General features: G+C 37.5%; 1 protein-coding gene across 4 annotated transcripts in view; it reads right to left on the reverse strand.

Annotated features, from left to right (window-relative positions):
- Positions 1 to 13,679, reverse strand: part of NAALADL2 (N-acetylated alpha-linked acidic dipeptidase like 2) — a 1,358,868-nt gene that overhangs the window by 923,099 nt on the left and 422,090 nt on the right. Inside the window, exon 1 of one of the 4 annotated variants that reach the window (XM_032340836.1) lies at positions 7,372 to 7,739. The exons of 2 other annotated variants lie outside the window; for them this stretch is intronic. In XM_032340836.1, the coding sequence (XP_032196727.1) occupies positions 7,372 to 7,414 (43 nt within the window). In that variant the 5' untranslated portion in view covers positions 7,415 to 7,739. Of the gene's footprint in view, positions 1 to 1,650; positions 3,525 to 7,371; positions 7,740 to 13,679 lie in introns of those variants that run through there. One more of the 4 variants, XM_032340846.1, reaches the window with a different exon arrangement.

Below are 13,679 nucleotides of genomic sequence, written 5' to 3' on the forward strand. Positions count from 1 at the left end.
CTTCAGCTCTCTCTGCTTCTCACATCTCGTTTTCAAAGGAATTTATTTTGGGGGCACCTGAGTGGCTCATTCGGTTAAGTATCTGCCTTTGGCTCAGGTCATGAACCCAACTCGAGTCCTGGGATTGAGCCCCACATAAGGAGTCTGCTTCTCCCTCTGCCCCTCAGCCCCCTGCCCCACTCCCTCTCTCTCTCAAATAAATAAAATCTAAAAAAAACCAAACAACAACAACAACAACAACAAAGGAACTTAGTTTTGAGAAGACAAAAGAATCACAGAGATGGAATGGTTTCAAGAGTTTAGTCAGTTCTCAAAAATAAATCATTTACCAAGGTCTGAAGTCACAGAGCAAAATTGACTGTGTTGCTTAACAGGTGTACATGCACAACTTGTACATGTTTATATGAATTGCATTAAGCTCAGTACTTTACTTTTCAAGATACTTTTCTTTGGGGCTTCTTTAGTAGATAGGATTTTGTACTATTCTCTAAGTCACTTTTCTTTTCTTTTCTTTTCTTTCTTTTTTTTTTTTTTTGGTATACAATACACATCTTGCATTACACTGACCACGGGCTTTAAAGAGAACAGGTGAATTTCATGTCAATTAATTATAAAGGCATTTTTGAATGCACCTCCCAAAGTGTTCAACTATGGAGATGGTTAAGCATCTACCAAAAAGCACCAAAATAGCCCTGGCAAATAAAACTATTTACACATACTTTTCCTGAAGAGACATTAGAAGCTCAAGGGATCCAACTAAAGCTCAATACCCTTTTAAGGGTTTTCATCCTAATCATACTTTCTTTGCAATCTCATCAGGCACCTGTTTCCTTCACTTATGTAGCAAGTATAATACCTTGCAATAGTAAGTAAGTATATGCTTAGTTAATCCTCCCCCCAAAAACTGTGATATAAAAAAAGGTTGGCTTGCTGTCCTACTCAATTAGCTAAATTTGTTTAAACTCTTTCCAAAACTAGTGAATAGGCATACAATGTAGTAATTATAAGGTGTTTATACATGTGCAATCATCAGATCATTACTTGCACCCTTTGTTTTATTTCTTTAAGGAAAGGAAACAGATGCAAAGACAGATCCAACCTTTTAAATGTATGGAAAAAATTTAATTACATTATTAATAATAATGTTCAAACAATCAAGTCATCCTGTAGGTATGTATCACCTTCTTTTCAAGATTTTATAGAGACTTTAATTGAAACTTAAAATGTTTCTTTTTAAAACAATTTTGGTGCCATAAAATACCATTTAAATCAAAGGGGATTAAACCGTGCTTTCAGAACATTCAAAAGTCTATGAACAAACTCTAAATTTCAAAGTGTTTAAGAACTGGCCTCTCCCCCAGCAGCAGATTTTAAGTGACTACTGTTTTTAACCACATTTATCTCATGTTCCATTCAAGTACACTGCTTGCTGGTTTATTTCTAATAAGATCTTATTTCCATTTTGAAAGACAAGAAAAAGAGGTCCTTGGTTCGGTTTTGCTGCTTTCATTAACTACTTCTTACACATTATTTCAGAGTTCATCTCCTAATCTCTTTGCCTACTCCAGGGATTCTCTGCCTGATACCTGGGTAAAATACCCCAGCCATCTTCACGGGCACCTTTGCCTAACCCATTCAGATCAGACTCACCTGGGATTTCATGCCTTGACATTTTCTGCAATTTTACTTGCTCCAAATGTGCTGAAATTTATCCTTAGAAAATAAGGTCTTTTCAGCAGAGTTTCTGGAAGTTCCAACTCCAAAACACTCTGTTGCCTTAATATATAAATTTCAACTCCAAAATGTCTCGGGTCTTCAAGTGTTGCAACCTATCAGTTAGAGCTAGAGGAAGCCTTTCTCCTAGAACATGGAGAAGTCCTACAAGAACGTCTTGCACTTCTCCTACTTAAACATGCTGCTAAAGTTCTATAGGCTGGAAAGGAAGAGTCATAAACTGGTCAGTCCTCTTTGGGGTTTTAGAAAGATTTCAAGGCACTCACAGGCACGGTTTACGATGATGAATGCAGAGATACTTTTCCACCACAGAGAGTAAACATGTACACCAAACCTGTATGACGGGTTGGGGTATACAGTACTGTTGCCCTCAGGCTGCAATTTAGAAGCACAGACACTAAGGCACCTCCCTTCCTAGAGTTTTTTATTCTTTTCATAGCCCAGCAGAATAAGTATAATTTCTTAAAAAAAAAAAAAAAAGGCTGTATCATGAGAAACATGATGCACTCAATGCATGTGTGTCTGGATTTTCAAGCTGACTCCTCTTGGCTATGATGAAAGTCAAGCAAACGTCTTAAAAGCCAATGTAACTTTTATAGAGTTAAGAAAAATCCCAAGGCTGGACAGACCAGTTCCGTAATAACCTAACTGAATACTGGACAATTCTTTCCAGGCCATAACTATAGAAACTAAGAAGGTATCAATACTGAAAGCATTCATAGCCTGATTTTCCCTTTTGAAATAGGAAAGTGAATGCCTCCAGAATGTAATGTGCCAAATTCCTCTGTGAATTACAGGCTCTGGGCAGCTGGGTGGAGACCTGGGTTCTGGCAACTGCTTCTGAGAAACCAAGGGTAATTTTCTTACCTTCATAGGCTCTATTCGCTACTCTACAAAGTAAAAATATCAGACTTGAGGCCCTTTAAGCTCCCTCATACCTTGAAAATGTTAAGATTCCACAGGGTTTTTCTTCCCTAACTCTGACAGCCAAATTCTCCTTCAGTGGGTTGTTGAAAAGTCCTCTCATCTCTGCTGACTGATTCTTTACAACTGGCCTTGGGTTCCATAGGGTTTAGCCAACTTTTCTGTACTTTGAGACATTTTTCCCCCTGAGCTCTAGTCTTTTATAGCCTCTAAAGAAGGGGTTTCCTAGATCTAAAAGACTAAGAAGAACTGGTGGAGGAAGGGGGGCTTTACATCTGAGCCACTGTAAGTAGATGACCTGAGTGACGAGGGTGTGTTGAGCAGTCCAGGCGAGACCCCCATTCGAAGAAACCAGTCTTGAGGTTGTCTCAGCATTGAACTGAACCTTTTACTGAAATCATTCCAGAGATGAATTTGTACAACATACCCTTTCCAAAGAGGCAGGTGGCTTTGGACATGATTTGATCAAGGAAGAAGAGGAAAATAAAATGGAAAAACCCATGTGGACTGAGTTGCTGAGGTAGGAGGGGCTCGGTGGGTGAGGGACCTAACTGGATAGTGATAGCTTCTTTCCCTTTCATATAATCCCTGCTAGGGGGTGCCCTGCCTGTTACTAAGAATCTTGGAATACAAAATGCATGTCCTTCCTGACAGGCAATATAGGTAAGGGGCCTCGGGAAAAATCTTAACCTAAGGAATTTTCCAGGGAGCTGTTTGCCTGGAAGGAAGTTGCCACCCTTTTGTTGTTTCATTTCACTGCTATCACAAACTGACCAGGTGCTACTCGGTGGCACATGTAAGTTTTCAGGGATTGTGCAAGGAAACACTGCTTCCCTTCCTTAGTAAATACAATGCTCAGAAAGCATTTGCCCCCATTCTTATTACTGTATTATTTATATATTTTATTTATATATTCAAAAATAAGAAAAAAAGAAATCTAGCATTTTATCCTATCTTAGGTCATTCTATTTTATGAATACTGAGACTATTAAGAGCCTTCTCATATAAATCTTCACATTACTTTCTGTAGAGTTCCTTTTCACTAGGACTGAAAGGAAGAAATTGCTTTTTATGTTTGAAAAGATAATTGAGATCTGTTCCCATGTAGCTGAAGATAACCCTGGAACAACTTCACTTTCATTTGGGAAAAAATAGGTTCCCAATACCACAGTTGCGGATAGCTTATAGGCTGCACTAACTAGGGTACTCTCAACCAGCTTCTGGGTATAAAACCTACAGGAAACAGCACTCTTTTGACAATGCTTACAACTAGCCCTCCAAGTTGTGACTAGACATGGTCATAATCTAGACACGTGGCATTAAGAAAACCACTATTCAAAGCACATGATAGAGTTCTAATGATGATCTGCTATCACTTACTACCTTCATAACCAAAAAATTTAAGTCATCTATTTGTTTAATGTATAAAACAAAGTATTTAAATATCGTTATTTCTGTGAGAGCAAGCTTATTTGTAAGATGAGTTAATAATAATTAGTATTATTTCAGAGAACTTCAGGATATTTTTATAAATATTTCTAAGTTAAAGGCAAAATTAAACACTATAAAATGCCTTTTTCATTTACTTCAATAATTTTTAAACTCAATCTGAAATTTAGGACAGGGCATTGCACAGAAAACAAAATAATGTTTAAGCATTCCATAACTGAAGATTCCAGAAGATATTTTGATTTGTTTTCTAAGATATTAAATTCACCAAATATCTTACCTCTGCACACGTGAAGCTACAAATTATCCCCACAATACTTTCCTCTATAACTAAAAAAAAAAATCCGGGGGGCACCTGGGTGGCTCAGTGGCTTAAGCCTCTGCCTTCGGCTCAGGTCATGATCCCAGGGTCCTGGAATCGAGCCCCACATCGGGCTTTCTGCTCTGCAGGTAGTCTGCTTCCTCCTCTCTCTCTGCCTGCCTCTCTGCCTACTTGTGATCTCTGTCAGATAAATAAAGAAAAAAAAAATCCGGAAATAATTTAAAGCCAACAACTGAAGTACCCTCACTTATCATTAGCTCTCTCCTGATTATTAAGTTCACTTAATAATTTTAAGGCAAATACAACTGGAATGGAAGCATCACAATATTCCAAGAAGATGGATCTGAACTATTAGTAGACCCGCCAAGGGTATACTACAACTCAGACAGAACACAGTCCTCATTGAAAAGTTTTCACAGGACCCACAAGGCAAAACCCCTGGAGACAGAACTGAGCTCACAAGCATCCCCCAGCTACAGAGGTTTATGGAGCTAGCACATGAATTTCTAACTCAAACCATAACATACAAAGTATTCACTATAGCTCTTTTTAAAACTTTGGGGTTTTTTCTGCTATATACCAATTATTAATTCTGAAAGTCAGTGTATGTGTGTATATGCACGTATACATGTAGTCACCCTTTTACAGTGGAACATATTACCAGAAACAAAACATACATAAAACTGCCAGAGAAAATAGAAAAACAAAACAGAAAATCTGTACACATTCTAGGACTCTAAAATAAGAGGTAAATACTACCCATTGTCCTGAGAAAGAGACGAGGTCTGGTTACTCCTCAGTTTACTATAATCTCTGAACACAGACACGGGTGACACACCGCATAGTCTACAAGAGGCTATTCAGGTGGTTTCCAAATACTTATGTGTATTTTACATAAAATCATCATTATATGAACAATATTAACAACCTAAATACTTCCCATATACTTTTCCAAGAAAAGACGTTAAAAAGTATAAGCACATACATAATAACATCTTTTTCTCCATAAAACACATATAAAACACATTTAAGTGAATAATTTCATAGAATTAAGCTAAATAAGTCTTTTAGCTGTTTTTCTTCAATAGGATGCACAAAAGAACTTTTTTATTGATCTTTAAAAGTGCTTGATAATAGCATTTTATATTTTTTAAGATTTTATTTATTTGAGAGAAAGTGAGAGAGAGTGTGAGCATGAGCAGGTGAGGAGTAACAGAGGGAGAGGGAGAAGCAGGCTCACCACCGAGTAAGGAGCCTGACTTGGGGCTCCATCCCAGGACCCTGAGATCATGACCTGAGCAGAAAGCAGACACTTAACTGACTGAGCCACCCACATGCCCCGATAATAGCACTTTATGCAATATTTAACAAAATGCTTTTTGGAAACATACAGAAATAAAATAAGATTCTGGGATTCTTTTCCTTTTTTCTTTTTTTCTTAAGGTAACTTCTTTTCTTTCTTTCCTTCTTTTGTTTTTTTTTTTTAAGATTTTATCTATCTGTCAGAGAGAGAGAGAGAGAGAGAGTACAATCAAGAGAGCAAACACAAGCAGGGAGGACAGCAGGCAGAGGCGGACACAGGAACCCGGCCGAGCAAGGAGCCTGATGTGGGACTTGATCCCAGGACCCATAGATTGTGACGTGAGCCAAAGGCAGATGCTCAACCAACTGAACCACCCAGGCGTCCCAAGATTCTGGGATTCTTAAGCAGGTTTAGTGAAGAAAGGATTAAAGAAAATAAATAGAAAACACAGGGATTCTGGAGGATAATTTAACTTTAGAAAACTGATGCTTGGGGTGCCTGGGTGGCTCAGTCAGTTAAGCCTCTGCCTTTGGCTGGGGTCATGATCCCAGCATCCTGGGGTCTAGCCCTGCAACAGGCTCCCTGCTCAGCAGGGCTTTCCCACTCCCCCTGCTTGTGTTCCCTCTCTCTATCTCTCTCTGTCAAATAAATAAATATAATCTTAAAAAAAAAAGAGAGAGAAAGAGAGAGAGAGAAAAAGAGAAAGAAAAAAAAAAGACACTTTATGACCATGCCTATCTATGATCATCTTGTTATCGTCCTATGTATTATATTTCACAGATGTAGTTACGTGTTTGATTATACACTAAATAGAAAACTTGGGTGGTCTGGGGATTTTCTTGATGATAGCATCACAAGAACATAATTAAATAAAAATGTCATTAGCAGTCGATTAAAAAATATCTTGAACAAAATGTCTCTAGTAAAGGTGACAATTCACGAGACATTAGACTACTAGAAATCATAGCAATAAATAAGCATTATATTAGTTTTGTATTCGTTTTAAGAAGGAAGTTTTCTCACTCAAAAAAAGTGAAATGTGTGAGCAACCTTATATTGTTTTTATCAACAAGCCTAACCACAGAAGCCCAGTCAAGCCAATGTCAACAAAGCCAATCCCTTCAAAGAACAAAGGTATCTGACTGATTAAGTAAGACCTGTAAAATAAATCCCCTCTCCCCAAATGCTTTGCTCTCCCCTGAGATCCTGCTGTCTACCTTTATAAAAATGGTTATGTTAATATATTAATATAAGGACACTTAGTTGGTAAACCCCAGATATGGTAAACTTGATTACAAATAAAAATTCCACAAGCAGAGAAAAAAGGCAGTATGTGGTCAATGCTGGAAAAGATCTGCACTACAAGTTGGTCACACCATTTCTCCAGCGTTCCATTGGAGGATAAAGATAAGACTTTCCCCACTCTCCACAAATCTGGGTTTCTGTGTTGGTTGAGTTGTTGAGCCCAAGAGACAGCCAGCTTCTCTGGAAGCTCACTTTTCCTCACCCTCAAGCACACCTTGAAACTCAGCAGGCACACACAAGCTCACGTGAGCGCGCATGTACACACACACAAACTCCGTAATAGAAACTGCTTGATTTTCTGATTGGAAACACTTCAGAGGCTGTTGGCACTTACCTTGCAAAGATGTGTTAGGTAAACTTGCTTCATTCTCTCCCATTTTATAATTTCTTTTTAAAGGGGGCCAAGCAGTTTCAAGTTGTGTCAGTTACCTTGCAAGCTTGGTGACCTTCTGACTTTCTACTGTGGTACTGTAACAGTATACTACCTGCTTTCTTCTGTGAATAATTACCATTCTGCTTCCTGAATTACCTGGGCTTGCAGGACCTGTTTTGCTGTGAAATGAGATCACATCCTTTGATCCAATGCACTGCTATTAATGTGTGTTTCACAAAATGTGGCTTTGTTTCAGTTTTGGTATTAACTTTTAATTCTCTACTTTCACTTTAGTCTAAAACATATTTACATTTTCCTGGAACGTCGATACTACCAACACACCATCGTGCAGAGCCAGAGTTTTGTTTGTTTTTTAGTGTTTCCGATATGCTTCTCTTATAGAAATAAAAATTTAAAGTGAATTTTGCAATGTTCATTTAAAAAAAAAATACAGAGACATAAGGAATAGCATGGGTATCAGTTTTGTGCCGTCATGGAAAGACAGTCTTGGAGTACCACCAGTACTAGCTGTGGAACTGTAAGTGAGGGCTATACCTTCTCTGAGTCTCAGTTTCCTCAACTGTAAAATGGGGATGATGTCTATTTTAGAAGATTTTTAGTGAAGATTGAAAGAAAGCAATCATGTCTGTGCTAAACACTGTGAATGGCAGATGATATACAGAACACGGGCAGAATTTTTCCTACCCCCCTCCTCTTCCTTTTCCATTCGTCTTCTTCCTTCTTTCTCTCCTCTTGTCCCTCCTCCCTCTGAAAGTGCAAAGTATGCCCAGGAAGAACACTGATGTCACTAGGTCCTGATGTCATTTTTCTACTTATTAATGGGGGGATCTTAGACAAATGATCCGATCTGATTTCAGAGTGTCTCAAAGTCCTCATTTGTGAAAAGATACTTTCACAAAAATATTTGCATTGCCTTCTGACTAGGAACAGAAAAAGTATTAGTCTAAACTAGTGTACTTCAAGCAAAAAATAATCTCCAGCAAAGATAAGCAACAAATTGGAGATTTATCTTTTGTTCATTTGTAAAAGTGAGAGAGGACATAGATCACAAAAATAAATCAATTTATTTAAATTCTGTCTCCCATAAGATATTCAGAATAAAAAATAATCTCTCTTTTCTCCCTCCAGAATTCCTTAAATTTAAACTTTGTTCAGACTGGCTAAAAAAAATCCAAAGTTTAAACACCTACTCCTTTGACGGTTCTTTGATTTTCAATTTGGAAAGAATCTGCATACCATGTTTCTTAGCTCATTAATGAAAAAGTTGATTATATATATAAACAGAAAAGGTAAACAACTAGAATAGTTATTCTCAGAAATATTAGAAATGAAAACAAATGTGACAGTAAAAAAAAATCCTTATCACAGGGGCTCCTGGGTGGCACAGTTAAGAGGCCAACTCTTAGTTTCAGCTCAGGTCGTGATCTCAGCGCCATGAGATCAAGCTCTGAGTCCAGCTCTGTACTCAGTATAGATTCTGCTTGTGTTTCTCCCTCCCTCCCCATCTGCCCCTACCCACTGTGGGCATGCTCTCTCTCTCAAATAAATAAATATTTTAAAAAATCATCACCACAGTTAATTTACAGTTCTCTCTTTCATTACCTTTCTGGGTCTTAGTTTCTTCATCTATAAATTGATCTGGAACATTTACTGTCTAAGCCCCATTCTCTCATTATAAATACTAAAACCTCTGATTTAAAAATCTAAGTTGTTGTTTGTTCCAGAATAGTCTTTACTTTGTACAACTGCATAATATAACATATACACTGTGCTACATACTTTACCAAATGTAACCTGAAATTGAATGATAGCAAATAAAACACTATAATCATCACATTTGGACTTCCCCCAACAGGAGGAACACACATAACAATCCTCCCTCATTATGACAACTTGGAAATGTATTTACATACTGGTTTCAGGCACCTGAAATTAGTCAATAACCAGTCTAAAATACTCATTATCTAACAGTTGAATTATACATGTGTGAAGTTACAATGAAAGCAGCATAGAGAAGTCCTATTTTTGAGCAGAGGAAAAGCATAAAAACACCAGGAACCCCAAAAGTACTTGTCATTGCCCAGAGAGTAACATAAATATACACTCAGTTATACTGAAATAGCGTCAACATTTATAAAGCGCCATGCACTCGGTTACTCACTCTCCCTCTTGGGTACCTCACAGGTCTAAAAACTTCTTCCATGGGGCGCCTGGGTGGCTTAGTGGGTTAAGCCGCTGCCTTCGGCTCAGGTCATGATTTCAGGGTTCTGGGATCGAGTCCCGCATCGGGCTCTCTGCTCAGCGGGGAGCCTGCTTCCTCCTCTCTCTCTCTGCCTGCCTCTCTGCCTACTTGTAATCTCTCTCTGTCAAATAAATAAATAAAATCTTTAAAAAAAATAAAAATAAAAAAAAAAAAAACTTCTTCCTTCATCACTTTCCCTTTGTCTAATTCACATGCAGGAATTCTTCTTGAACCTAATCTGGGTTGAGGCTTCCTCTCTCTGTTGCCAGATGCCTAACAACTTAGAATTTCTCCTTCTACCACAGCTCTTCTCACACTGTGTTGTACGTACTGCTTATTCTGTCCTTGGGAGCTGCTGTGTGACAGACCTCTTCTGTCCCCTCTTCTATCCCTGAAATCGTGCAAGGCAGCATAGTTCCTGACACATACTAACTGCCTTCCACGGTTTTTGTAAAGATGAACAAGATTATCATCATCACAAAAGGAGAGCTAAAGGATCTCAAAGAAAAGAAGGACACAGACTAGCAAGAAGATGATAAAATATATTTCAGGAGGGGAAAATGCCAAATTAAATTGCAAAAGTGAAAAGAAGAGGGGTGACTAGTTAGGTTTACCTGCGAGAGTAAATAAATAATTTAAGAGCTAGAAGGATAACAGAGATGAGGACATTTATGAGAATTTTCAAAAAAGAGAGGGAAATAAAGAATACCTATAAAGTGACTGCATTAGTTTAACGTGCACACGCACGCACACACGCACACACACACACACACACATGCACCCCTCCCAAAAATAAACACTGGTAGCATTAGCCAGAATAGCTTACTGAATGGTGAAAGGAATGCTAATCATACAGTTATCGACATTTTTGGAATATTGGAAAGAAAGTGATGAGAGTGACTGGGTTCTTTATGTACATTCCAAGACAGTGCTGTAAAAATTACCTACCACATTTTTAAACAACTTAGATGACTTAAGAGAAAACAACATTCACAACCATATCATCTTTCTGTATTTCTACCATTCGATTTCTAAAGCAAACTTCACGGAGAGAGTGGCCACAGGAAAAGGTTATAAATGCTATCTTTTATCATTGAGTTTGAGGGTTCTATGTAGAAATTAAACAACAGGAAGAAACCAATGTTGAAGTTTAAACTTGTCATGGGTAATTATTAAAGTGATTATGTAGTTCTGTTTTTCAAGGGAAGATACATATGAATACTTGAAAAAAAAATATGAAGTAGTTATTCAAAATTCTGAATGGTGGCACTGTCTTCTAAAGCATGGAGCCCTGTGTAGGTAAAATGTTACACATTTAGTAACAGACCTGGCATTTCATCACTTAGCATTTTTGTTTAAAGATTCTTCGTTGAAGCTTAAATTCTGTTGTTTGATGGTTTTCAAGAATTTCTAGTTGGGATTGTCTGATCCTTACAGCTGCTAAGTACTTTTGAGTCCTACCAGAAGTAGTCTGTTTCTAAACTAGGAAAGGGAGAGAATGCATATTCTGTACAGGAAGAATGGGTAGAAATAAATAAGATTTTCTGATGCTTAGGAATACTGGCTGAACATATTCTGCATCCTCTATTCTGAATCTAGGTATTACCATCTACCCAGTTGCCCTAGAGAGAAACTTATTTATCCTTAGCTCTATTCTCCCATATTCCCCAAATAATCACAAAGTCCTAACAATTATTCCTGTCACTGAAATTCACCTCAACTTTCCATATTCTCTAGGTAAGGCCATCATCATCATCTCTCACTAAGACACAAACTCCCTAAATGAATTCTCCCTTTCCTTTAATCCATCCTTTCTGTAACTATAGAGCCATCTAGCAGATGGAGTGATCTTCCTAAAACATAGTCGTGCCACTTCCATACTCGCGTGTGTTCACTGGTCCCACAGCCTACTCAATAGTATCGATACATTATCACCACCCTCCTACTGACTCCTAACCTCCCATTAGGACTTAGTTCATCGAAATTAGGCTTCTCTGACATTCCTAAGCACATCTGATCTGAATTCCAAATAGCTGAATACATAACTACATTGACTTTTCTATACCTGTGAATTTATATATAGGTGGTCAAAAAAAAATTAAAGCATACTCAGTGCATTGTATCAGGATTGACTTGTGGGCAAAAATAACCTAAGCTTTTAATTCTCTCTCTCTCTCTTTTTCATAAAATTGGCATGCAGAATCTTAAGAAAATTTGTATTGATGGAGAACAAAGAAAGTAACTACTACTTTCAGTAGTAATAAGACATATCTATTAACAAGGAAATAAGTAATGATGACAAGGAGAGTATCATCATTTTCATGATCTTTCTACTATAGTCTTAATAAATGAAGTAGCAAAGGACTATATAAATTATATGCTAACACACACATGCACATACAACAGAGTTACTTACCAATTACTGGTGGTTTATAGGTTATTTCACATGATTAAGATATACAATGACTCACCCCAAAATAACAGACCCATGGAGGTGCCGAGCTGAAAGTCAGGTGGGAGGGATGCTACAAAGCAGTCTAATTTGCTGCTGGGAACAACACTCTTCTAGACTGTGGTAGAACTTTAAAACACAACATTAAATACAAGCTTGTAATCATAGTATATAGTGACCTCTACACCTTTTATGAGGATCTCACGAAATCTTGGTTTACATGCCAGAAGATTTTAAAGCAATATCCTCTTACTAGCAATCTCAGCCTCATCCATGAGAGTCTACTGATGGTGGGAAGACTAGCTATGACTGTCATCCAAGTATCATTTGAAAAAGAGAAAATAGTAAAGTTTCAATGTATATTTAATAGTATCATGGAACATAAAATGAAGTACACACACACAAATACTTGATTAATCTACACAGAACTATTCCACAAACGCTGACAAAACTCCCTCAAGAGGAACCCTGAGGAAAGCATTGAAGGAAGATACATGCTAACTGCCTGAGACAACATAGAATGGGGGACTTTTCAATTTGAGATTATCAGGACACTCAAGTATCTCCAGTAAGGCTGGAAAAAGTCTCCAGTCAAATCCCTAAAACACCAAGGTTTAATAGGAATACCAAATTGATAGAATGATTTCTCTTATCCTTTTAAAATGCAATGAGAATGCCTAAATGATATTAGCTTGGAGATAAGTTTATTTGCTCAAAACATCCTGATATGACTGTTGTTCAAAAAGGAAGTCTCATCTGCATATCAAAGAATGCTTGAACACCTCTGATAATGTTATAAGTGCATCCCAGTCCTTCATACTGAAAGGTAAAATGTCTCTGGTCTTCAGCCTCTTCATAATAGCCTGAAAGAGCAAGACAACAGGGCGCCTGTGGTTCAGTCATTAAGCCTCTGCCTTTTGCTCAGGTCATGACCCCAGAGTCCTGGGATACAGGCCTATATCAGGCTCCCTGACCAGCAGAAAGCCTGCTTTTCCCTCTCCCACTCCCCCTGCTTGTGTTCCCTCTCTCTGTCAAATAAATAAATAAAATCTTTTAAAAAAGAAAAAAAAAAAAAAAGCAAGACAACAACTAATGCCAACTGTGCTGTAGAAATTTGGCAAATACTAACTAAAAGAAAACAACATTTAACAGCTATTCAGCGGGTAACAGCCTTCTCGGCGAAGGTGAAGCTGAGGTAAAAGGTGCGGATTCTCATTGTCTTTAGAACATTCTATCCCTTTCATTTAACATCTTAGTATCAGAACACAGTAACTGTAGCAATCACTCATTAAATTTAACACTAAGTGCCTTAGTTTCAATTCATGAATATGAACAAAAGTAGTCAAGAATAACTAATTATGAGGAATCAAAGGAAATTAGGGTATCTTCTGTTACATAATATTTCTTTGATTTATTATTTTTTTTAATGTTTTTCTTCTTCCCCTTCCTCCTTTTTTTGAATAGTCAAAAGTGGCATAAGAAGCATTCATAAGGGGAAAAAAAAAAAAGATTCCAGGAGAACTACTTTTTTTTTTTAATTTTAAATCCAGGAGA

This window comes from Mustela erminea, chromosome 1 (genome assembly GCF_009829155.1).
Source record: "Mustela erminea isolate mMusErm1 chromosome 1, mMusErm1.Pri, whole genome shotgun sequence".
Taxonomy (NCBI): domain Eukaryota; kingdom Metazoa; phylum Chordata; class Mammalia; order Carnivora; family Mustelidae; genus Mustela; species Mustela erminea.